At 38.6% G+C, this 27,454-nt stretch overlaps 1 protein-coding gene across 9 annotated transcripts in view; it reads left to right on the forward strand.

Annotated features, from left to right (window-relative positions):
- The window catches only part of AGTPBP1 (ATP/GTP binding carboxypeptidase 1), a 75,403-nt gene that overhangs the window by 21,694 nt on the left and 26,255 nt on the right, over positions 1-27,454 (forward strand). For 5 of the 9 annotated variants that reach the window (XM_044445792.1, XM_044445793.1, XM_044445795.1 and 2 more), the window contains 11 exons: positions 9,757-9,884; positions 11,375-11,442; positions 12,424-12,487; positions 12,899-13,045; positions 14,799-14,930; positions 18,475-18,568; positions 19,407-19,444; positions 20,226-20,434; positions 22,777-22,954; positions 25,072-25,169; positions 26,661-26,777. In XM_044445792.1, coding sequence (XP_044301727.1) covers positions 9,757-9,884; positions 11,375-11,442; positions 12,424-12,487; positions 12,899-13,045; positions 14,799-14,930; positions 18,475-18,568; positions 19,407-19,444; positions 20,226-20,434; positions 22,777-22,954; positions 25,072-25,169; positions 26,661-26,777 — 1,273 coding nt within the window. Of the gene's footprint in view, positions 1-509; positions 5,465-9,756; positions 9,885-11,374; positions 11,443-12,423; positions 12,488-12,898; positions 13,046-14,798; positions 14,931-18,474; positions 18,569-19,406; positions 19,445-20,225; positions 20,435-22,776; positions 22,955-25,071; positions 25,170-26,660; positions 26,778-27,454 lie in introns of those variants that run through there. The other 4 variants (XM_044445790.1, XM_044445796.1, XM_044445797.1 and 1 more) reach the window with 2 other exon arrangements.

Genomic DNA, 27,454 nt, shown 5'->3' on the forward strand with positions numbered 1-27,454 from the left:
TTTAATTTAAGGGATTTATACCTTGCCCTTCAACAGCTTCCCAGGTTGATGTTAAATTAGAATAAAGCAAACACATTAAAAGGGCACAATATAAAAGAGCAATATAAAATAAATATTCACAGGATTAGAAAGCCTGAAATCAAAGAGTCTTTCGCAGTTGGAGTGCCACTAAGTAGGCTGTTTCCCTTGTCATCACTTACCATACTTTTTTTAGTGGGAACACCTGAAAAAGGGCCGCTGCAGAGGATCTTTTTATGTAGGCAAGTGGATGAGAAACAAGGAATCCTTAGGGCAGGGGTCTCAAACTCAACTTACCTGGGGGCTGCTGGAAGTAGAGTCTGGGTGAGGCTGGGCCGCATCAAGTATTCCACCACCGCGGTGGTGGTGGGCCGCTCATCCTGCGGCCGGCCCAGGCGCCGCCGGCGCTTTGAAGGCCGCAGGGCCCCTCCCCTGTGCCCCTCCCGTCCCGGCAATTGGCCCGCGGGCCACGAGTTTGAGACCCCTGCCTTAGGGTATCTGTGTGCCAAGCTGTGAAGTGTTTTTAAGTTTAAAAGCAACAATTTGAAATGAGCATGGAAACAAATTGGAAACCCATACACTTGGCAAAGTACAGGCATACAGTGATTAGGATTCCTAGCATGTGTATATTGGACTAATTATAGTTTCTGAACAGCCCAATATATAATACGTTACACAAGTCTAATCTGGAAGTTAACAAAACCAGGGGTTAAGGCCAGATTACCTTTAAGCATTTGTGCCTCCAGTTGGTTCAGCAGCCTAGGGTGTTGGAAGCCACTGTTGACACCTCCGATGTCAAAGATATATTAACGAATATGGCAAATATACTGCAGAGGAGAGGAACTTCCACCTCATTGCCAGTTCCTGGTGACCGTGTCAGGAGGATTGCTCTGTTCACAGTTGCTTGAGACCAAGTGACATCAGGGGTATGGCCCATGCCCTTTTGTTATTCAAACCACAGAGTGCTGATGAAGATCATCTGTCTACCCATCCATTTTGGTTGCTCACCACAGTGCTACTACGTGGTTCACAACATCATCCATCCGTAGGCTGTGCATAGTATTTTACCGTGAGAAAGACAAGGAAGGGAGACCTCAACCCTGTGCTAAGGACCTCTTGAACTGAGTTAGGCAAAAACTGCAGTGTGGTCTCTCTCACTCTCTTTCTTGCTTAGCACACTTTCTCACATTTCATTTCACAAAGCACATGCCTGAACGGGGAAATTCTATGTGAGAAGCATCCTTTGAAACATCTTTACCTGAGATCAGTGAAGTGGAAACAGGCTCACCATGGAGCCTACTTAGACATTCTCCTAGTTTGTGCATTGCAAAGCTTATTTTGAGTTCTGTCTTCAAGGTCCTGCAGCCTTGGTGCTGGGACTTCAGAGGTGGAGCTCCCCGCCCCCCCCAAACACACAATGACCCATGCTAGCTGCTTCTTCAATGTCGGAATTTGGACTCAGAAGGAAAAGGATGTGTTTTGGGGGTGGGGAGCAGGCTGATACCAGTGGTTTATACCATATTCAGACAACAGGGCAGTCTCCTCCTCCCCCTCCATGCCAGTTTATCTAGACTGCCAAAAACTGTTGTTGAGATAAAATGTAGGGTGCAAGGTCCACCAGTGAAAAAGATCACTGTCACCCCACTCTGTATATTGAATGCTAGTAAGCCTGATGGTATGGTGGCACTGGATTGTGCCATATGATGTTGAGGAGGAGGAGCAGATTACTGTCTCCTGATCAGGTTGGGTTATATGGTATGTTAGGTATGCAACAAAATATGTAAAGCTCTTCCACATACTGAACAGAATGAATGAGATAAACGAGAATACATCTAACTTATTCTACAAAAGATTAACTTATTTGTCTGTATCATCATGGGTCAAAAATGAACATATGAAATAGAATAATGAATACTTTAAAAAACCTGATAAATATTATCCTTGGGTATAAAATCATGGAATTCATCAGTCTTACAACTGATTGTGGTTCCTACAATTGTTCAGCTTCTTTAACAGGAACTCCAGAAAAAGGTATCTGGATGAATTCTCAAGTAGGAAAGCCAAGTAAGAACATTGTCATTGCTTCTAGAGAACCAGAGGTACCAAAAGTCCCAAATATCACTGGGTTAAACAAATGTCTGCCTTTTTTTCTTGAAATAATGAGGCCAACTGCTTCCTGTTTGAGCACATGACTGCGTTCAGACAGCACAGCAAGTCGTGATGTTTGTTTGTTTTTACCATTGCTGATCTGTCATGTTGTCTTGAACCTGTTCATGGTATTTCACCATGCTAAGTTTGCTTTGGACCGTAAGAAACAATGGCCTGTTCTATGGCTTCTCTGCACCACCATGGCTTGTTGAACTGAGCATCATGGTTTCCATGGTCCTGGTATGCAACTACCGCAGAGTGCCCTAGAAAAAGTACTAACTGCAGAATGGTTAGGGGACTGGAAACAAAGATCTGTGAGGAGAGACAGAAAAAGTTGGACATATTTGGCCTTGAGGGAAAAAAACTGAGGGGAGATATGATAGAATTCTTCAAATAGTTGAATTATTGTCACACAGAGGAGGGCTAGGGTCTCTTAATCATCTCAGAGTGGAGGACATGGAATAGTGGCTTCAAGAAGCCAGATTTTGGCTGAACATCAAGAAAAAACTTTCTGACTGTTACAGCAATATGTCAGTGGAACTAATTACCTGGGATGGTCATGAGATCTTCCTCACTGAAGGCATTAAAAATGCAACTGGACAAGCATTTATTAGGGATGCTTTAACTTGGAGTCCTGCATTGAGAAGGAGGTTGGACATGATGGACATACTGGCCCCTTCCAACTCTTATGTTTCTATAATTCTCTCAGTTCATCCACACAAGCATGAAACCTTCCTCAGATCGCTCCCAGATGCTTCTCTCAGTCTCCACAGGCATCTGCTGGCTGGGTTGCCCTCCTCTTAACCCTTTCTGGTTTGTCTATATCTTTTGATGCCCAGAATGGGCATAGTATTCAAGATGAGGTATAACTAGTGCTAAGTAGAGGGGAACCAGCACTTCATGTGATTAGGAAGTGAAACTTATATTAATGCAGTCCCAAGTATTCATGCTACCTGCCTGTACTCCTCCTCCTTGATCCCCACAGTTGGCCTTAGCCCCCTGACCCCTCCATTGCTTTCTTTAGTCCCATTTTCCAGGTTACAAGAGTCACATTTTTGGTCACCCTCTTTTTCTTGGTGGCTGGATGCAGTGCAAAGAAAAGCATCTGATGCCCACTTTCTTCATTTCTTAAGAATGTCTCTTCACTGCACATGTGGCCCAGGAGCAGTCACAGGAATGAAATTGGCAACAGTTGTGGACACTCATTTTTTTCAAAGTGATCCTAGATTCTGGTACTAAAACTTGTTCATTTTTTAAAATTAAAATGAAAAGGGTAGGACATCTTAGCAGGCATCAAGAAAGGTATCTGGAGGCACACTTGTGCCTCCTGGCACCATGTTGCCTGCTCTGTTTTTAGAACCGCTCTATTGAGTGTCCCCAGACTACTGTAACTTATTACTTAATAAAACTACTACAACTACTTAAAAATGAAGAAGAAAGTTGTAAGGTTGGTCCATTTTAAAAGAAAGCAAGAAAGAGTCTACGGTACCAAGCCCAAGGTAGCCAATGAATTCCCATCCCCAAAACAGTTTCCTAACACATCCAGAGGACTCTGGAAGAAGCCTCTGGAAGTATGCCTTTACTTGAAACCAAAGATATGTGGTACCTTTAATCCTCTAAATTGTTGCAGCATATCTGAGAAAGTTATGCTGTTCTACAGAAGCATCTAGGTGGTGCTATCCTGTGCCTGGGAGAGGAATTTACCTAAAATGCTGCCTGTGGGCTTTCACTGACTTAAGGAAATTTTTCCATATGTAGTCCGGTTATTATCTGAACATCAGTACATTCTAGTCCATTGACCTGGTTCAGTCAGTGGTGTAATAAGCCAGAATATGCATGGCCTTCATGAAATCATATGGAGCCCCTTTGGTCCCACTTTGCTGCTGCTTTGCTCAAATAGGGAAATAAGCCATGACTTCCTGGAACATTCACACTGAAAAACTATGGGTAATGGTATGCCAGGATATGAAGCCATGGTTTAAATTTGGCTTTTGAATTCTGGATTTTTCAACAAACTATGATCCATACTTTCTGGATAAGGTTTAATTAAAAGCTATGGTTAAGTGCAGATTCCTGGCTTGCTTAATCACTTGAAGAACTTAGAAGTGGGATCAAAGAGGCTGCATATTTGTGCACAAAGCTCACGCATATCCTGGCTTATTAAGTTTTGATTAGAAGACATGGAGATTACATTCTGTTAGTCTACATTTGTTGTTATTTTTGTTACATGCTGTCAAGTTGTCTCCAGTTTATGGCGACCCTATGAATGAATGCCTGCCTGAATGTCCTTTCCTTGACAGTCTTGCTCAGCTCATGTAAACTCAAGGCTGCGGCTTCCTTTATGGAATTGATACAGCTTATGTTTGGTCTTCCTTTTCTACTGCCATTGACTTTCTGTAAAATTATTGCCTTCTCCAGTGAGTCCTGCCGTGCCATGATGTGTCTGATGTATGACAGCTTCATTTTTGTCATTTTGGCTTCCAGGGCAAGTTCTGGATTGATTTGATCTAGGATCCACTTGTTTGTCTTTCTGTCATTCCAGGGTATTTGCAAAGCTCTCCTTCAGCACTATGTTTTGAACACATCAGTTTCCATTCTGTCAGTTCTCTTTACTGTCTAGCTTTCACACCCATACATAGTGAATTAGTCTGCATACCTTTTGTATTATGTATTATATTCAGTGGTGGTGGGGGCTATTTTAAAATCAGTAGGGTTCTCTTTGCCTTTTTCTATGAACATGGAGAGTCACCAGGTAGAAACCACGTATTCAGACCAAACAAGAAACAGTAGTTACAGAACTGAACAGAGTTTTCCTATGAGATGATCAGTAAATTAAAAATAAGCTAATTACAAATGGATAATTCTAACTTATATCAGTTCTACATTGGAGAGCATTAATTGTATAGCGACTTGATTCTAAATACAAAGCATTCGCTAATCCCAGCAGAACTGTTTTATAACTGAAGACCAAGGCACACAAATCCATCATACAGTTGGCAAACTAACATTGATAGTATTTATTAAACAAGTGTCATATAGTTTTTGCTTTACTGCAGACAACCACATTTCATAGTATGTATACAATAAATTATCACTTGCTATATATATCTACATTGTACACTGACAAGCAGAATGGCTTACAGTGTTGGTCCTTAAATACAAGAGTGGTTTCTTAGATTTCCAGAAAAATGATGAAAAGAAAATATTTACATCCATATTGGCAGATTCCCCATGTATATTCAACGTGAATGCTGGTGCTTATAAACGTGAACCAAGACTACCCACAAACCAGAGCAAGGTATTGGCAAAATTGGGGGAAACTCCAAGGTTCGTGAAAGTGCATAAAAGCTGAAGAGGGGGGAAAAACCCTATTGTGGGGACAGCGAAAACAGCTTGACGAGGACGTAGCATGCTGACAGCAGACTGCTGAGGGGTGGCAGGAAAGTTGGTGGGTGATAGAATGGAAGAGGATATGGCTGGTTGGTATCTTGAGCAGCAGTCCATATGCACCAATTTGTTGTAGGTCCACTTTGTGGTTATTAACTCTAAGCCAGACTTAAAGTTTGCATTTCATTATATGAAACTTTTGTACAGGATGGGATAAAAATGCTCCAAATAAATAAATAATGCTTTGCAGAATGAGTTGCCTGATAAGGTGATTTGTGCCATAATATGCTCTGTTGTAATCATGTTCAGTGCTCAAGAGGTCCATTAATAATCTGAATCTGATGATGACCCAGTGAACACAGGACAATTACTGTCATCAAAATATTCTAGTAAATAGAATAATCAAATTTCTGTTTTTTAATGTATGGCAATATATATGTATATAATAAGAACCTCAGAACTAACCAATTCTTATAAAAGTAACATCCTGCATTGAAACCTTTCATCTGGAAACATTGTTACCTCTGTAAATGAGAATACTTCTGTTGTTTCTTAAAATGTAGGTTAATTCAAATTATTTAGTATTACTACATTCCCAGTGATTCAAATTGGCTTCTACTTTCTGTGCCATTGGTACAGAGCCTCTCAGCATAAGGGCAGCATTCTATTAAACAAGATCTGCTGCTGCTGCTGCTACTACTTTCAAGAACTTCACTTTAATGATAGGTTGAGTGGAAGGGGAAAGGGGCAGGACCAAGAGCCAAAAAGGCAGAACTAAAATACCATTCTGTTTTAGCTTAAATGGCTTACTCTTATTAAATATGCCTTAATTAAGTATTCCACACTTTCAGAATGTGGTGGTGAGGAACTGGACAAAAGCTAAGAAAACATCAAATAACAGGTGGTTGGAGAAAGGGACATCCACAGATGGGATCCCTAGTGGGTTGGATTGGCTCCTCTGGAGGGATTTGGCCTCTGGGTTTTGGGTTTTGTTGGTCTGTGCTGTGGAAATGCTTGAACGGATCATTCATATACATATCTATTTAGAACTAAGCCCCACTGAATTCAGTGTCCAAGGTAAGTGTAAAAATTGCAGCATTTTCCAGTAAAAATGTGCTTTTCCATTTAAAAAAGCCCTCTCACATTAGTAACTCTGCTATTTGGCATGAATTTAGTTGCTGTTTTGGGTAACCTAACATGCTAGTGACTTTCACAGCTGCTGTGGATTATTTTTATTTGTAAACTAGGCCAGCTTGACTGCACTCGGGAACCTGTCTTAAGTAACTGTTACCATTTAACGCCTCTCTTTACCTTGAGATGTAACAATAGCTTAAGCAAATGGAACCTGCAACAAAAGGTTGAAGTGTGGTGTGCTCTTGTTCAGTGTTCCCATGAGTGATGTCCTCCATTAGGATATTAAATTCTGTTTTTCTTGTTATTTTCCTCAACCAACAGTCATTCTGGGGATTCTGGGAAAGCAACCCTAGCTAAAGTCCCCCTGATGCAGTCTGGTGGATTCCAGGAATTGTACTTTCTTTAATGGCTCTGCCTAGAATCTACTGCACTGAATTTGCTGATTCTGAGATGAGGATCGAGAAGACACATAGGATGGAAAAACGTCTTCCTTTTGCCTTTGATACTACTGCTTCTGTTCTTAAAAACAGGTGGTGGGAGGGAATGTTAGTAATAGGATGATTTGGAGAGTGGCAGGAGGGGACCTGAGCAGGTTTGGCACAGGCCATGGCAAGCCATGCACTTCTCTGAGTCAGACCATTTCACCTGATACTGAAAATCCACAGAGCCCAACCAAGAAGAATCCTAGTGAAGTCACCTATTTCTAGCACCAAATCAATTAATTTAGAAACTCTAGCATGAAACAGTGAAGGTGACAAATCTATTAAGGACTCACATACCCAGTAATTTCTAACTAAGTTGGAAACAACATGTTGATTCAGGATAGACTGGTCAACAATCTTCTCTTACATTCCTTAGACGAACTAGATGATTACAAGGGAAATGAGGGATACTCTATCATGTATTGCCCTTGTAATGTTAATGGGGATAAATAGGCTTTTGCTGGGGAGGATTTATGATGAGAATGGGTGCTTAGCTCTTTCTCCATGCTGACCAATCATATATGCCTTTCAGGCCATTTTTAATCCATTTCCCCACCCCACCTTCAGAAGTATGAACATCTTACTAGGCAAGGATTTGTTAGTGCAGAAGGGATTACGTATTCACCAATCTCCTCCTAAATTTTCTTCATTGCATTCCCATTCGCCTCAGTAAATGCAAGCCTGAGAATATCCTTTTGAGAAATTGCCTGGTTCCATCTTAAATGTCCAACTTAATGTTGTGTGTGTTTATGTGTGCATGTGCATATGTGAATGTATACCTGAAGAAACACAAACTTACATTGTCTTGCAGAAGTATTCACCTTCTGCCCTTGGACTTTTCCACATGTAGTTTCCTGGAACTGAAATGGATTTAATAGCACTGGTACCACTTGAAGTTCACAAAGATAATCAACACGGTGAAGGTGCAAAATATTTTTATTATATTGGCACAAAAGTAAACAAAAACAAACTGGTACTTGTTGGTTGCATAATTTTTCACTCCCCGATCAGTACTTGGTAGAAACAGCTTTGGCAGCAGTTGTAGCTGCAAATCTTACTAGGCAAGTCTCTGTCAGCTTTGGGCATTTGGGTCCTGCAGGGTTTGCCCATTTTTTCTGGTAAAAATGCTTTTGCTCTGTCAGAATGGCAACCATTGGTGAGCAGCAACTTTCAAGTCTTGTCACAGCTTTTCAGTCAGATTGAGGTCTGGGCTTAGGCTGGGTTAGTCTAAGTTACTCAGTTACTTGTTTTTAAGCAACACTCCAGAGTCTCAGGTCTCCTGCAGGTGGAAACAGATTTTCCTCTAGAATTGCTCTGCCTTTGTCTCCATCTTTCTTGTCCTCAATCCTGATCAATTTGCCAGTCCCTGGTCAAGGAAAGGTATCTCCATTCTTTATCATGTGGTGTTCGCAGCTCATTGAGCACTGTTGTGCCCCACATCCAAAAGTTCAGTTTTGGTCTCATTAGATCAGAGAATGTTTGCTGTGTATCTTTGATAACTCGATTTCTGATTCCAAGTCCCAGTTTAGTAAATCGTAACTGTTAGAAGTAGAAATAGAATAAAGGATATTTGTCTTGTTCCTATTTCTTACTGTCTTCCCGTGTGTCACATAATTTCAATTTTTGATTGCTTAGTTGGCTTGGGCAGAGTAGATAAACCAAGGCTAGTCCTGCTGCATTTGTTGTTCTTGTTCCTTGCTGTTGCAACAGAGGCTTGTGTAATATATCCAGGAACTTAGAGATCCGAGATGCAGTGTCTTTTGTAAGAGGCTTGATTTTAAAGCACTACTAGATAAAAATTAGTAAGAATTTAAATGAATAACTAAGCGGATAATAAAAATACTAAAAATAAACTAAAACTGATAAAACTGATAAGGTATCAGAGGGAGCTCAATGGAGAGGCTGTTGCCATCTTGGATAAAATTGTGTTTGATAACTCTTTGGCCTTCATGATGCTATTTGTTTTGATATGCGCTCCAGCACATTCTGAGGTCTTCTGGAGATAGATGTTTTTAATTTGAAATTGTGTGGCCTAGAACTGCACTCAGGCTCCTGTGAACCATCTACAGTACTCTGGAGGCCATGATTTGCACCAGAACTTATTTAGGCATGTCAGAACAAAGGGAGTGAATACTTATACAACCAACAAGTGCTAGTTTGCTTTTGTTTATTATAGAAATTGTACACAAAATACCAAACTTGTTTTTGTTTCTGACACAATAAAAATATTTGTATCTTTAATCTCAAATAACATTTAAACTTCAAGTAGTAACAGTACTAATTAAATCAATTTAAATTACAGTTTGGAACACAACAAAATGTGGCAAAATTAAAATGTGGCAAAGTTAAAGGGGGAGATTAATACTTTCTCAAAGTACTGTATATATTTCATAAAGTCTTCTTATTCTATTTAATTGCAAAACCTACAAAAATATGGAAACAAGTGAATGCCTGCTGTGTGTGTGTGTGCTTCTCACATACATATATTTTTGTGATCATGACCCTTAAGCTTACTGAAAACTTCATTCTGAAAAATTCTTAACATGCTAACAGTGGTTAACAACCTATATATGTTGATTTTCTTCAGTCTAACTAACAATTCTCGGATTGTGAGCCTGTTGACACAATTGGAGAAGATAAATGCAGAATGTTTAGTGGAGGCAGATACCACCAGATATGTTACATCAAAAATTCTTCACCTGGCTCAAAGTCAAGGTAAATAAATATACATTGAAATCAGCCATGAATTTAGGTACATTTTCCCCCCCCCCCCCCCCCAGTTCTTGGAAGTTCTGGTCATCATATCTGTCATTTTCAGAAATGTGTCTTTTTGTCATTATTTTAAAAAGTAGGAAAGCTATATTCTTAAGTTAAAATTAATAATTTTTTTATGTTAACTTCAGCTAACATTTTAAAAGGTTACCTTTTTATAATGAGGTCATACTCAAATTATTAGCCTCTGTTGCCTTTTTCTCTGACCATAAGCTCATGTGCCGATTTCTTTCGACCCTATTTTCTTTTATCTCTTTTCCGGACTTACTGACTTGGACAGGCAGGTATTCTTACATTGCTAAGCAAATAATTTTCATGGATTGGAACAAGCACCTGGTCATTTTGCAGTGTGGCTAGCTTATTATAATGCAGCAAATGGCAATTAAGACCTAATTATTATATTTTTCTTATGCCTTTAAGCAGTCAAAAGCTGAGCTAGGCCAAATTTGCACAGAATTTATCTTACCCTCTCACTGCCCTCAGATCTGATTGGTTAGTACAAATCAGTCTGTGAACTTCACTCCATTCTTTTCTGCCTCTAGCATTTCTAGATTCCTACTGAAAGATGGTATTTGTACCTTTAAGAATTGCTTGGAAGGGAGAATTTTGCTAGAATAGATATTCTCATCATAGTGGTATAAGACTGTAAGAAGCTGCATTTTCCATATGAGTTAAAAGGCCTGCAACAAACAGCCCTATTCATGTCATAGCTATTAGTTTTCCATCTTCTGTTCCTTTCATTGTCTCACTACCTATTCTTTCCATAAGCTCACATGAAGGTTTATTTCAGCCCTATTTTCTTTGACCTTTTTTTCAACGTCTTGTGACCTCTCCTAGGCCACCTCAATTTTTCTGGAAGTCATAATTTCAAGTCCCAGATTTTCAACTTGCTTTGAGCATTGTGCTACTTTCTTCTCACCTGTCTATCTGGTAGTGAGTTCTTCACTTATTCTGTTACCACAGAAGCTACTGTTTCAGTTTCAGGGGCTCTGCTTGTATCATGCTTGTAGCTACTTGGGAACCTTATCAGCTAAAGAGCAGAATTAAAAACAATGCTTAATGCACACACTAACCACTACATTTCTAAAGGTTATTTTTTGTATTTTTGTAATCCTGCTGATACCTCCCTCTTACTTGGGGATCGTGGCCTTTTAGTTATGCAAGGATCAGCACTTAGAATAAGTTTCCTGTTAGTATGTAGGACTGACTGATGCAATACTTATGGCATGTGAAGATGCATTATATTTTAGCAGATTCAGGCTTGAATGTTTATGAAATACAGATTCATGAATACTGAAATTAGTTTACTGATGTTTCTTTTATGTGTTTAGAAAGCTGTAGTCTGTTCTATACCTTTTAGCTCATACATATCTGAAATTTTCTACTTATAAAATTGCGCATATGTATTAGAAATAATAATCTTTAACTTTCAGAAAAAATCAGGAAGGAAATGACTGCCAAAGGTTCAACAGGAGTAGAAATTCTTCTCTCAACTTTAGAGGTAACTTTAAAAATATTTTATAATAAATCAGTGGGCCAATATGTTTTGGGTTGGATTTCCTAAAGCCTGGGTCTCAATTGTATAGTCAGAGCAGCATCTTTACTCACACAATTTTGAAAGGCTTATTAAAAGTAGGCAATTAAATGTCTTACTATGGCAAAAGACTGAAAACTTAAAAGCTGATGATATATTATTTGAAATAAATTACATCCTTGCTTATTGGCCACTATTGAAGTTTACCACAGTAATTTTAAACCTTGGGTATAATGCAGCCAAAAACCCTTTGAAGTCCCATTGATGTCAGATATGATGTCATTATTTATTTGTTTATTTCATTTTAAAACCACCCAATGTCCTGAAAGCTCTCTGTAAGGTTTACATGTTCAAAGATGTAAAACAGAGCTAATGCAACAAAGCAGTAAAAGCAATACAATCACTAAAATACCAATAACTGCAAGGCCTCTGTTGCCATATCAAGTTACAAGCATTGACACAGTAATACAGTCTAACAAGGCCACTGCTACCATAGTCCAACTTAAAAATTAGTATGCATGGTAATGATAAAAAATAGAATATTAAAACTAAAGTTTAACTGTTAGAGTATCTAGCACTAGAAAGAGAAAATGGTAGGCACCAGGCATACCTCTTTGGGAAACTGATTCCATAAATGGGGTGCCGCAACTGAAAAGGCCCTTCTTCTGGTTGCCACCTTCTTTACTTCCATTGGAGGGGGCTCCCTAAGAAGGGCTTCCAATTATATTATGCACATAATCCTCTATTTACTTTCATTTATTTAATTTATCACATTCTGTACCATCCCAAAACTGAAGCTGTTTCATGCATCTGGTTCTCAATTTTTCAGTTAACCTTACAGCTCTAATCAGCATTAACAGCTGATTTGTGCTTGCTTTAACTTTAAGTATATGATTTTTTCATTATGGGAAATGTGATAAATAATGAAACACCATTCATTCATTTCAGAATACAAGAGACCTCCAGACTACACTTAATATTTTAAATATACTAATTGAATTGGTGGCAGTAGGTAAGTTTCTCTATTAAGTTGTAATTTATAGTGCCCATCCAAGCTTGTAGTGCTTTTTGTCTAATAAATGTGAATTGTTATATTCTAATTTAGACATACATCATACAGACAGTGTCTATGTGTAACAACCCACTGTAGGTTGAATGGATATGATTTGTTTTTAGGGTTATGCAAGGTTGCTTAATCCTTGCATAACCCACATTTGCCAGGTTTCCATGGGATGACAACCCTCAATCAGGGGTTACATATTCATCCTTGCATCCCACCATCTCAGTTCATTTTTTCTGACAACAGCCAAGTAAATGATTCTTACTGTCTTTTAAATGTAATTTGCAATGACTGTGTGATAAAAAAATCCCTGACAAGCTTTGAATAGCTTAGGATTGCTTCTGATGGCTTTTAATTTTCTAGGCAGTAGTCGTAGAACAAGTGCTCTTGTTTCCAGAGGAGGGACACAGATCTTATTGCAATTGCTTGTGAATGTCAGCAAAGAATCACCACCAAATGAAGAATTAATGGTGCTACTTCATTCTCTTCTTGCAAAAATTGGTCCAAAAGGTGAGTTGACCCTAAGTTAAATATTGTTACAGTTGCTGTTGCTTTTGTTCTACTAGATACTGCTAGAAGTAAAGTGCGGTCCTTGACTTACAAGACTACTTCCCTTTGTACCAACAGAGGACAAAGCACATTGATTATGCATTGTCATAACTGCTAGGTTGGAACAATAGTGCCAGCACACTGTGCAAAATGGTCAGGTTTTAGGGGTCAGTTAAAAATTAGTTTTTTTTTAAAATGTACATACAGAAGTTGGTTGCTTTAGTTATATTGACTTAATGAGTATTATTATGTTATATTTTTGTCTCATCTTTCTCTTGTGAGGAACTCAAGACATATTACAAGGTTCTCCTCCCTCTCCATTTTATCCTCACAAGAACAACTCTTTTGTTGGGTTGGGCTGAGAAGTCAGTGAGGCAAAGTAACCTGGTGAGCTTCATGGCTGACTTGGGGACTAGAACTCAGATCTCCTGGGTCCCAGTCCAACACTCTTAACCACTAGGCCCCACAGGCTTTAAAAGATGAACAATAAACTTAGTCTGGAATCCAGTTCAGGCACATTGCTGCCTGAATTAATTCATGGTTTGAAGAAACATTTTCAAGGATTTGTCTGCAGAAATACAGTGTCCCCAGACCTTGAGAGTCCATGGCCAGGGACTGAATCTAAGACCTCTTGTCTGCTAAGCTTGTGCTGTTCCACTGAGCAGCACTCTGCACCATGCCTTTGTTTTTATTACCAGCCAAATCTGAAAAGCTATTAGGCTTGTCTTGTCAAGACCAAATTTCCATCTCTTTAGGATAGAGTGTCCTTGTTCTGCAGCCATGAACTGGTAAACTTGGATTTGTCTCATTTTTGAATAATCTGATTCAGTTGAATTTGTAGAATAACAGTGTTAATTAGAAAGATGAATCTGGTGATGTCTATAGAGTGGGGTCTGTTTGGTGATGGAGACTTAGCTTTGGATCTCTTTTCCTAGAAAGGATACATGATGTTGACTTTTTTCCTGTGCCAAATAATGCTTTTTATTTTCCCCATGCCCTTTATATCTACTGATGTTTTATTCTTGTTTTATACCAAACTATGTATTTACTCTTGCATTATACTGTTTATATGGATTATACTGTTTATAAAATTAAACAAGAATGGGATTACAGAGAAGATTAGCAAATTATAGGGATAAATAATAATTCCTCAACCTATGGGACATTTCGTTGTTGTTGATTTTGGTAAAGTTCTTACTGATTAGTAACTCAGATTTGGCCAAAGTAGATCAAATTTTTAGAGACAGTTGAAAACATTACAAACCCAAGAGTGAACTGTCAGAAAACAAAGCACTTTTTTCAACTTTTTTCTAAATCCTGTAAATATTGAACTGAGGGGAATTTGCCTGTTGGTAAGGTCTTATCAATAGTGTTACCAGTAAAATGTAAAGAAAAGCATAAGTTGAAAGGTATTGATATTATTTTCATGTAAATGCCAAACTAAGATAATCTGAGAGCAGGGTTGGCATTTAGATACATGAAGCTTTGGAGTGGCTTTGCTTTTCTGGAAATGTTGCTTGCTTAGATTTAAAGACAAAAACTGAATAATGCCCATTGGCTGCTCCCCTGAACTAAAGTCTTGAATTTCTATTTAACTGAAAGTGGAGGCACCAAAACTTGAGAAATTAAATTACAGCATTTTAATTAATTGTATAAATGAGTCTGACTAAATTTAATTAGCATGGTGATAATTATGTTTCTTTTTGATTTCTAGATAAAAAATTTGGAGTTAAAGCCAGAATTAGTGGTGCTTTAAATATTACTCTAAACATAGTGAAACAAAACTTGCAGAATCAAAGACTAATACTGCCTTGTCTCCAAGTGTTACGAGTATACTCAACTAATTGTAAGTACCGTGACATTTTTCTCCTAAGTCTCAATTTACAACCTTCATATTACATTTATGTTAGGACTAGAAACTAGTGGGTGTGTTAGATAAAAAAATGTACTGGAGTTCTGATTGAGATAATAGCAAGCACAGCACATGACTTGTCCAAGTTGTGCCTGCAGAGCTTCTAGTTCTCTTTCATTGCCAGTGTTTGGCCCTTATGTTCTCAGGAGCCTGTTATTAATTGTGAACAAACCAGAAAGAGACTCAATGAATGGGTTTGCATATATTTCTCAAACACTCTGTGAACAATCTATGTCAAACAGACAATTGGGCTTGTTCTTCCACTCCTTCCTCCTCATTTCTCCAGCTGTCTTTGGCACATATGCCAGGGGATATTGAAGAAGAACCCATCTTGTCTCCTTACCTCAGCCTCTTCCTTGTTCCAATTGTTACCCATTTTCACTTCTCAGCCTTTTGTATTTTAGACCCTCAAAAATGTATGATCAAATGATGTTTTGTTTTATTTTGGTTAGTCTTTCTCAGGTGTGCTCATGTGGCTTTCCAATATATATAGGTATTCCTGGTCAGTTTCCTTATATATTTCAGCTGTCAAAGGGAGCACCAATGTGGAACAGTTGCCATATAAGGACATTTTAGAAGACTAGGCTGCTGGCTATTTTGCATGCAGTTGCAAAGGGTTAGAGCAGTGATGGCGAACCTTTTAGAGACCAAGTGCGCAAACTGCAACCTAAAACCCACTTATTTATTGCAAAGTGCCAACACTGCAATAAAACCTGAAAGCTGAATTTTTAGTTTAGAAAAGACAACTCACAGCCAGTCTAAGCAAATATATATATATCCTTGGCAGCACAGTGACCAGCCATGTGAAAGCTTGGATGAATCGTGGCTAATGAGTCGCGGCTCGTGATGTCATCACCTGATGCCACTACTCCTTTCCGAGCATGCACATGGCCCCTGTGTGTGCTGTTATCCGACGCTCGCCTGCCGGGGCCATGCTGGGGTGACTTGGCTCACGTGCCGACAGAGAGGGCTCTGTGTGCTTGCTGTGGCACACGTGCCGTAGGTTCGCCACCACTGGATTAGAGGATAAAATGGAATAGAAGGGGAGGATTATGTAAGCTGCCCTGAGTTTTTTGTAGGAAAAAGAGTGGGATATAAACAAGTAATAGTAGAGGAGGGACCCATTACTTGGCATCAAAGATTGGGGGGTGGGGGGAAGGCAAAAGAATAAAGCACTAGAAGGCAACAACAACGTGTTCCTCTTCCTTTTAAATATTAAACTGGTACTTCTCAGTGTCCTCGCCTTTTTAACATGTCTCTGACTCTCTAGTTACCCAAAAAGGAGAAATAGTAACTCTTTACCCACTGTTCATAGATTCATTTTCAGTTCCATGACAAGGTTCAGTTCAGTTCACTGTTCAAGGTTTCAGTTCACTGTTCATAGATTCATTTTCAATTCCATGACAAGGTTAGGAAGGCAGGTGCAACCCCATAGAGGAGTGGGGAGAAGTGTAAGCACTGCTGTTGTTAGCGCCCCATTCATCTCATTCAGTCAGCCTCTAAGGAGAAAGAAACATGCCTTCATAGTTCCCTGTCCCCCTGCCCTCTCCCCTGAAAAAGAGGCTGAATTTTTCCAGGCAGTTTTTTTGTTTGTTTGTATGTTAAACAATACTGTCTTCTGACAGTTTTTAAAAGTTAGTTCTCAGCAAAAGGGAGTAGGATGTAGATCTACACTTTCTGAAGTACCTAGATGTTTGAGGAAGTGTGTGGAAGATGGAGGTTACTCAGGTAATACTGAAAAACTAGAGGATTTTTACTGCTAATCAGGAGCTATATTTGCCACCCACACCCTTGGGTGCAAAGCCTCCTTACTGCTTCACATTTCAAATGCTAGCTTGGCAGTGCGAATTAACCTATATGAAGCTGTGTTTTGGCAATAGCCATGGTTGTTACCTACCATACTTTAATAGCAGAAACTTACCAGTACATGGGCAAGGCAGAACTCCACATTTTGAGCAGTTATATGCACATACCTGTAAAAGACCAAAAAAAAAATCAAACTTTTTTTTTAAAATTGCACTCTCATTGCAGACATTTTTGGCAGCCTGATTTTCTTTGAAAAAGGTGTAACAAGGCAGGGATGACCCCTCCATGGTGGTGTTTGGGCACTGGGGAAGCAGCTGTCACTAGGGTGGCACAGGACTTCAGAAAAAAAATGTATACAAGCATGGGGTTGCAGTCAGACTGGGAATGAGGAGACGAGTTCTCCCTCTGTGAAATCTGGTATACCAGCTGAAGGACTGGGGGAGCGCAACCAATGGCAAGCTGGATTGTTGAGTTCACTGTAGGTGGGTCTGTGAAGAAGCCATGCTGCATGACTTATTCACAGGGTGAATGGTTGTGTCATGTGAACGCATATTCCCTGCTACTTTTTGGTTTGCCTACTTCTATTTTTTTCAGTATTGTTGGTGCTTTTCCTTGGCACAAATGGATTTCTTCTCTTCCTTCACATTATTTTCTGCCCTGTCCTTCTCAACTGTGAACATATTTCCCTATGTGCAGTCTCTTCTAGTCAACTGCCTTGTATGTTTCCTATTCTATGTCAGCAATAGGTTTGGTGGATGAAACATGCAAAGAAATGAGCCAAGCAAGATGACGTTTGTTGAAAGTTGCTCTACATGTTTGTGAAAGATGCATTAAAATAACAGCTAAAATAAATATGAATGCATTAATACAATTTTCAAGGTGCAGAATCTTTTTAGAAAATGGATAGAGAACAGGTCAGGGTCACTTCAAAGTACTCTTTGGACACAGGTCAAGGGGCAGTCATTGGGAGTGGCACACGCAGGATTGTGAAGACTAGCGGGGTTGTTTTTTGCTAGTGACTCTACAGCCAATTGCAGCACTGAAATAACTCTACCAGGTTGAGATGATATGACAACTTATCAGATTATGAAGAATCCATAGAACAGGCAATTGATTGTCAGGATGGCTTATTTGTAAAAAAAAAAAAAAAAAAAGAGCCACCATGTGGAAAGCATTCTGGATTCTCATGACATGATAATCCAGCATGGCAAGCTTCCCACAGTGGGTTGTTGAGTCATACAAACCTGGTCAGTGGTTTGTCTTAGGTTATGAACTTTGGGTTGTTCAGATCATGGTGGCTGTTGTGTATGAACCGAGAACCATAGTTATTCATGGGTTATTTCACCATGCTACAAAGGCAGCAGAGAAGAATGTTTTTTTAAAAAAACCATACCAATACTACACCACCACAAAAGCCTTTAGGGTACAAGGAGGAAATAAACAAAGGAAAAGGGACAGAAATGATTGAGGAATTATGAAAACAAGCCACAGTTTGATAAATGTTGCTTAGGGCAACAAACCATTGGTTAATCATTGGTTATGTAAACCATGGGCTGGCATTATGCGCAAACCAAATTTTGTGCAGTTAGTGCAATGTAAATTGTTAAGCTAGTTTTTTAGCTTTGCAATGTTTTATGTATAAGTGTCCCCATCAAAATCTTTTTATTTTCAGCTGTAAATGCTGTGTCATTGGGTAAGAATGGAGTTGTGGAGTTGATATTTAAGATAATTGGTCCTTTTAGCAAGAAGAATACTGGTCTTATGAAGTGAGTAGAATATCTTATATAGAATATCTAATATACTAGACAGATCCTCAAGCGAACTTTGTAGTCTATTAAAACTATTATAAATATCAAGTTGAGAAAAACAGCACATCCCTTAATGTCAGTGGGATGAATATTCTATGCAAAGTCATACATTTAATTTGAAATGGGGAAAATAATGTGATATGCAAGGGTCAGTTAAAGTGTTTTGCTAAGTAACTCTTTATATTAAGAACATTTGATGAATTGATGGATGTTTTCAAAAAGTAGCCCTTGAGGCTTGACGAACAAAAGCAGTCTGTCTCCTCCTTTTATAGGTCACAGTCTGAACAACCATGTGACTTGATCTTTGTGACCAATAGGCTTTTGATTTCCTTGGCCATCGCAAACACTGCTGCATGCTACACATATAATATTTGTAAATAATAAGTTAGTAATAACATAAGTGCATAGGATAATCTCTTTTTAGTATAGTTACTCTATGTTGGATGCATAAATGACATGCTACTTAGTCCTGTGCGTGTGTACTAGAAGGCAGGGGTCACTGATTTACATAAAATGTCCCGAGTTTCTTTAAAACATATAATCAGAATGTTTGTGAGTCAGAGAAAACAGTCTTTGAAAAGACAGTATGTGGTTTTGTATTCACATGCTGCTGTGATTTGAATCACAGATCTTACAGAATATGTTTTAAAAAGTTTTGAATTAATATATTACTTATTTTTTCAAATAATTATGGTAAAGTTTAAGATAGCAGTCTGTGTATAGTTAGGCTGCTTAAGTATGAGCACATGTCATCTAGATTTACTAATCTGCATATGTTTTGCTTTTATATTCACAGGGTTGCTTTAGATACCCTTGCTGCATTGCTAAAATCAAGTAAGTATATGATTCAATATTTTCAAAATGCTACATACATTTACAAGATTACATACATACAGATTAGCACTTAGTAGATCATCTTGTGATTGAAAGAATCAAGAATATCATGGTGGTCAGAACAGAAGGCAAATTTGATAAAGTAGAATTAAAAATGCAGAGACATGACATATCTGTTATCCTACTTTGAAATAATAATCAAGATTTTTCATTATTCAGCATACTTCATAGAATTGCTTCCAGTATCAATTTGTAATAACTTATTTTTTACTCAGATTTTCTTCAAACCTTTCTCCAAATAGCTCAGGGAGGTGTACATTGTCCATGTTCCTTCAGATTTATCCTTGCAAAAATATTGTGGATTTATTTAGAATGAAGGTATGTGTGACTAGCTCCAAAAGCACACTGTCAATTTAATTCTGCGCAGAGATTGGAATTGTGAATCTCCATCCAATATTCTAACTCAGGGGGAAGCCACATGGTGTCCCTTTCAGATGTCAAAACATCTGGTGGGTTGTAGGTTGCTTGTTTTAGCTGCTGTGTCACATTGGCTTGAATCTGTAATGTTTGCTTCCTAATGTTTTGCCTAAATGTTTGTAATACATTTCTAAGGCAATGTAACATATCAAACTGGTATGCCTCTCGGGAGAGTTGGAATTGGTACTGGATTGCTTTCATACTTGACAACAGAAACAAACTCAGTTATTGGAATCTCATTTGATTTGACTCTCTTAAATGCTTATCATTTCTTGACCATTCTTAAATCTTTTTCTTCCCTAAGAAACAAATGCAAGGAGGGCTGTAGACAGAGGTTATGTCCAAGTACTTTTGACAATTCATGTAGACTGGCACCGTCATGATAGCCGGCATAGGCACATGTTGATCCGCAAGGGAATCTTGCAGTCTATTAAAAGTATTACAAATATCAAGTTGGGAAGAAAAGCATTTCTTGATGTCAATGGGATGAAAATTCTGTACAACACTTCTCAGGTAAATTTTAAGACTTGTGAATGTATAATAAAACCTCTTTATATGCCATTAAGATGACAATGGGGCTGTTGCCATGACAGGACACTGAATAGGTTATTTAATCCATAATGAGGCTAGGACATGCGTTGGGCATTTTATTTATTTATTTGGGTATTTTTACCCTGTCCAATACGTTGCAGATCTCTGGACAGCATATGTAGCTACCATTTTGAATGTGCAGACTCTTCTTGGTGGTTGTCCTAATATGTAACCCAATGAATGCTGCTTATGAAAGGCTTCAGTAACCTGTACTTGTCCCATGCATCTGGTCTGCTTTATAGTTATACAAGGATTGCTTTAGCCTTGCAGAATCCAGTTTTCCTGAGTGAAGATTGCACAGGCAACGTGATGCCTTGGTTTGGCTTGTCCAAACCAGGTCCATAGAAATATGCCTTAGAATCATAAAATAGTAGAGGTGGAAGGGACCATGAAGGCCATCGGGTTCAACCCGCTGCTGTTGCCTTATTAATAAGCCTGTAATACTCTACAAATGAAATTGCTGCTGTTCTTCATCAACTAAAAAATCAGGTTTTGCAGTGAATTGCATTCCCTTTGATTCACTGATTTTGACGAGAGATGTGCAAGAAATCCATTTGTGGGTGGGAATCCATTGGATTCCCTGGTCTCATCTCTTCAGACTCTGGTTGGCTTTGTAGCAGGCCTGAGCCCAAGTTCCTGGGGAGCACTTCCAGTGTTTCTGGGATGCTCACCAGTAATCAAGCCTTATGAGCTGCATAAACAACACCCTTCTTCTGCACCCAGTGCTGCCAGCTGCACCAGAGACAGAAGAAATTTGGTCTCTGGGAACCTGGCAGAACCACTCACAGTGCCCCTCTTCTGAGCCTGTAGTGAGCTGGTCCTTTCCTTCTTTTCTCCTGGTTATCAAACTCAAGACAATCCCTTAAAGTGCAATTATTTTATCAAATCATAACAGATTACAGAACAGTAAGAACTTGAGCCTATACCAGAGTTGAGGGAGAAGCATCTGCCCATGTAAAGAGTTGAATCCAAACTGGAATCTTCCCCTCTGTTACTCCCTTTCAGTAAAATGTATGACTGCACCCTCAGCATGGCTCTTGCTTCTTGAGGACAAGACAGGAGGAATGCTGGAGACTCTCTAACTGAGCAGCTTATTTTTCTGTTACCTCCTTAATGGGTTAAGGACTGGGTCTTGCATCTGCTTTTGGCCCCTTCCAGAGCAGGCTACTCAGTCTCTGACGCATGAGAGATGGGCCCACTTTCTACAGCACCTAGTGCTGCTGCCACCAGTTGGACCAGATAGGGAAGGTTAGCTGTCAGAAATGGCACCTGATACAACTGCTCACAGTGTCCCTCTTTCATGTCCTGCAGTCAGCTCTTTGGGTGACTGCAACTGAAGGGGAAGTGGCCAGTTGTGCAATTAGGGGTCTGCAAGCATTCGTAGACTTCCTCTTGCCTCAGCTCACTTTGCAATACCAAGCACAAGAGGAAGTCTGTAATTCTAGAGGGACAAATCTGAAAGAATTTGTCCCAACCCTTGTTTTGACATATAAAAGTTAACTGCGAAACTGTGTTTAACTTTACTGCCTTTTATAGTCTACAATTGCTAACCAGGATTATTTATTAATCTAAAGCATGTTATCTCACTTTTCAGCCAAAAAGGTTTCTAGAACAGCTTACATATGATAAATAGAACAAAACAGTTCCTGTCTGTAGGTATGCAATCTGAAAGGCATAACACAAGAGAAATGAAGGATGGGGAGGCAAGGAATAACACGTGAATTAATGCACCACTTTTTAAAGTTAAGTTCTTAAGTAATATGTAGGTACAGTTTATTGAACACTAGTGTTCTCTGTAATTTGCTGTAACCCTAGATCACCCTGTGCCATAAAAATCCCTTATCTCTAAAATATATATTGCCTGTTTTCAGCCAGAGCTGAAGACTGAATCTGTTTAACAACAGAAGTTGGATGCCTGTGGATTTAAAGGCATCTTTGTAGTGCCCCCATGGAGTATCTGAGCACTCCAATTAGTCAGACTGACTTTTCAGGAGAAAGTTCCTACCATAGCCAAGACCAGTGCAGAGACTGTGCATACAAATCCCTGCTCTCTGGAATAATGGGGATAGAAGTAGTTTTCGAGAAGACTATGCATGCCATGGGACTCTGAAAAATCATTTCAACTTGTCTAGGGCCATGTGTCAATGTGACAAATATTCCTTTATCAGATCCTTAAAGTTCACTTTACTAATAACTATAGTAGAACCGTAGTTCTATGATAAAGTGTTTGACATGCAGTGTTTCATTTTTGTTTGCTGTAATAGGAATGCCTTGCAGTTAGAACTCTTGATCCACTAGTCAACACTTCCAGTTTAATAATGAGAAAATGCTATCCTAAAAACCGTCTTCCATTACCAACCATTAAAAGCGCTTTCCATTTCCAACTACCTGTCATCCCTGTTAATGGACCAGTGTATCAGCTGTATAGCTTACCACCCGAAGGTATGGCTAATTTTGTAACATGATAGTCTTGTTTGTGTTTGTTCTGTTCTGAGAGTACTGTAGGAGAGTATATACAAAGTTGCATTCTTTTGCTCTTTTAAAAATATGTTTATAATCTTAACATTACACAGTTCAATACAGATTTTTGCTTTTAAAACTGTATTTCACTTTTTAAAAACGGGGATGAGAAATTTTGTACTGTACTACTATCTAGATGATTGAAATTTATATCTGAATGTAAACAGAGGCTAAAATACAATACCTCAGTATTCATTTTCATCTGTTAACCCAAACAGTACATGTAGCTTAGCAATGATATATTAAATTAACAATACATTTCAGTTGATTTAATTTGTCCCACTGGGTTGTATCTTGTGATTGTTCAAATGGAAGTTTATACAATCAGTGTTTCTTTTCCCCTTAAGTCTCATGCAGTTTCTATGTATTATTTTTTTATATGTGGAACATAAAGCTGCCTTGTACTGAGACAGACCTCATCTACTTCAGTATTTTCAACTTACACTAGCAGTGACATTTCCTGCCTAATGTGGAGATTCTGGGAATTGAACCAGGGACCTTCTGCATACAATGCATGTACTAAGCTACAATCCCTCCTTTAAACTTTTTCTCTGGAGTTTCCTCAATAGCGAGGTCCATGTTGCACAGGGCTGCAGTGGGAGGGAGGAATCTTCCAATTGGTAGGGAAGGCACAAGCTGCCTTCCACATTTATGTGCAGCCTTTGCATGCAAACTGATACATTTGCTACCTTTAGTAGATATGACAGAACTATACTCTGTGTGTGTGTGTGTGTGTGTGTGTGTGTGTGTGTGTGTGTGTGTTTTATACTTCATATTTTTATTATCTCACATTTCAAGAAGGTAAACATAGAACATAGAAACACAGAAATGTAGAAACAGAGCAAGTCAGAAGGGGCCTCCAAGGCCATCTTGTCTGATCCCTGGCTCCAGCCAGCTCTACTCATTACATGCCTATCATATGCATGTCCAGGCTAACCTTGAACACCCAAAGCAGTATATTGTTTGTATATGTTGGCAGTGAACATAATTTCACATTGCATAATCAGATTAATCTTGAAAGCACCCCTTGGGGAGTAGGCAAGTTGCTAGCTTCTTGGTAGATAGCTGAAACAGAAGAAGTTATCCTGTCATCCATGTGTGGCAGGGTATATATGCTTTTTCAGAGACAGAGTCACGTTTCTATGTAAGAAGGTGATTCTGAGAAGGCTGGCAATAAAAGCTGGATCCTAGTTAACAATTACTACTCCGGGTGTAGGTGTTTGCCATTTTTCTCAGTTGGTCAGTTCTGCTTCCCCTGTATCCATTACCATGCTGTTGATTCTGTTACTGCTACCAATTATCCTTCTCCATGTGGGGAACTGATTGTTCCACCTCGGGACCAGCAGTCATGAGAGTGAGCTTTGTGTAGTTATATTACTAGCTCTTAATTTAGAAGGGGAAAGAATACTTTAAAAAAGTAATAAATATGCCATAATTTTTACTTGGATCCAGAGAAGAACAGCAGTAGGGTGACTTTTCTGTCCCCTTTTCTTCTGGAAGGCTCTCAAAGCCCTTCCCTGAAAAAGCCTCTCCTGGTAGTTGGTGGGGGAAAGTTGAATGGACTGGGATGCAGCATGGGGTGAGGGCCACAGGGGAATTGCTGAGAATTGCATGGAAGTACCTTCCATGAATGGAATGAGATGGAACTTGCATGGATGGAATGAGTCTTTGGCCAGTTTCCAGCAACACCCCCTCAGTCACTCACATCAGAGAACACCACTTTCAGGAGGGCATTCAAAGTGGGGAGCTGCCAAGGTCATATAGAATGCTGCGGTCCTACTGTCCTACTTGATAATCTTGATGAGAAATATTTATTAGGTATTTATTTATAAATATTTATAAATATTTGTTAGATCTGTAACATGGAGAATCTGGATAATTAAGTATATAGTACATGGTTTCATGGAAATTTTAATTCACCTGTAGTGTTCACTTTCAGTTGGTGAGTGAAAAGTTTCACATGCATCATTTTTTTTCTGGGATATACATGTTGTAGAAAACGTACATCTGCCCTACTTATAGAACATTTTATATCACAGTGGATGACGTAGTAGATGAAAGTGATGACAATGATGACACCGAAACAGAATCTGAGATAGAAAATGATAATGAAGATGACATAGATCAACATTTTAAGGTAAGTAATAGAATTGAGGAAATAGCACTAATTGTATATTCTGGATATGTTATTTTCTAAAAGATTAACTTTATATGCAATATGCTTTTAGAATCATAAATATGTGAATTGTATTGCTTGTGGATGGATGGTGAAAACAGTATGGGCAAGACACACTGAAACTAAATTTGTATCAAGTAAGCTCCAATCTGTGTTTTTGATTGCTGAATTCTACAACCTTACTTGAATTCTGCCTAACCCATCCAAATTTCTGTTCTTGTTTACTAGTACAAACCATTTGATTGGCAGGAGAGTATCTCAGAGATCCTAGTGGCAGCCATCTGCTTATATATTTATTTGTGGGTATGGACAAACAGATACTAAAGGTTGTTTCAGCTGCTGCTGCAGCAGCATTTCTCTTCCCCTGTGACAATTATACTCTTGCTGCCGGAAGACTTCCCAAATCAATCATTATCCCCAGACCCAATGGTCCAGTTCTAGAAATCATGCTTAACTGAAACACCTGTTGTCTGTGATTGTGTTAGTGAGACTACCATCTAGTTAAATCAGTATTGCATATCTTTCATTTTGAAGCTGCCTTGTTTGGATCTATAGCTTTATTTCCTAATAATTTGCATGGCAGTCATTTTTTAAGGGCATGTATGAACACACATTCAAAATATAACTCAGATTTTATTCCTGTTTGAATATATTCTTTCCTGCAACAAATTAAAATGTTTATGAAACAATTAACCTCTGAGTTTTTTAGCCCTTCACTTCGTATTCACAATGTTTTCTGGATTACTAGTGCTAATACTATTCCATTAACATAAACAGAACTGTGTCACTTTAAGATTGTTGCCCTGATGCATAGAAATAAATACCTTTATTTGGCTATAACCCAGTGACTAGACTTCCATGTAACGGTACACAAGGATTTAACATTAACATGTGAGCAGAAAGGAGCCAGTATAAGTGTTGGGTTCAAGCATAACCCAGTCCACCTAAATAGTTAGTAGGAAGAATAAGCCAGGATTCCTTTTCACATTGTCCAGTTCTATGTTTGACATTACTTTTGGACCAAGAACTGTAGTTTAATACAAATTTAATTTATTAACCTAGCCAAGCTTTGTAGCTGACTGTTCAACAATTGGCTAGAGTTTATTTTAAACCCAGATTCCTGGTTCACCAGTAACAAGGAACCAGGAAAAAGTAAAATGGAATCCTAGTTTATTGCATCTCCTGGCCATGTTGGGGGAGGAGGGGAAGGAATCAGGGAGTGCTTGATTGTTGTACTTCATGCTAGAGCCTTCTCTTTGTGCATGTGGTTCTAAATCCTGGCTTAATAATGCATACAAATACAACCAATAACATGTACTGAGTCATTAAGAGCTTATGTTGTGTTTCTTCTTGAATTGTGCAAGAACATTTATTCGTGCTTAATACCAAAACCTGAAAAATTATCATTTGCTCCACAAGATTTTAAATAATCTAGGTTAATTCCTTCCCCAGAATGATGATATAGAGACTGATATTAACAAATTGAAACCAAAGCAAGAATTGGGAAGACCAATAGAAGATTTGAAGATGTATGAACAGTTTTTTCCAGAACTTATAGAGGACTTTCAGGTACTTATATTGGTATCTTTAAAACAAATGTGCAGTTTATGTGAAACACAAAGTACATAAGGCATAATTTATTGGGTTGTTACTTTTATTGAAATATAGGTAAGCATTTAGAACCTGCAAGATTGTTATTTAAAAAACTGAATATCAGTGAGAAGACACAATGAATTACTAAATTAAATTACTTAATCTAAGTTCAAATACAGACCTTAACCTGTTAGAATTTCTGACACTTCCTTGGCATACCTTCTCTTGTTTCTCCTTAATGGTGCACACCAGCATGCTTTCTTCTGCTTTCGGGGTTGTTCACATCGTCTCATATTTAAAGAAATCATATTAGAGCAACATTTTTTTCCCTTCTGACTGCTTGAGTGAGTCTTGCAGTGAAGATGAAGGTACAGCAGCAAGAAGGAAAAGTGAATGAAAACTATTACACTTAATGAAAATCATTCTAAATAAGATTTCTCCAGCTGAAGATCTTTTTTCAGCAGCCCTTGAAACATCTGCTAATGTTATTTGTCACCTTTGATTTTGGTGACGCTTTCTTCATGGCTAACGTCTTTTGCTGGCGACTGTTTCCTTATCAGTTCTTTGGTTTTTCTCCTAATACAGTTGTTTTGGTCTTATGGCTTTAGCTAACATACTTAGAATACTATACTTCTCCCCACCGCCTCAGTTTA

Source organism: Varanus komodoensis, unplaced genomic scaffold, assembly GCF_004798865.1.
Source record: "Varanus komodoensis strain SLA01 unplaced genomic scaffold, ASM479886v1 scaffold5, whole genome shotgun sequence".
Taxonomy (NCBI): domain Eukaryota; kingdom Metazoa; phylum Chordata; class Lepidosauria; order Squamata; family Varanidae; genus Varanus; species Varanus komodoensis.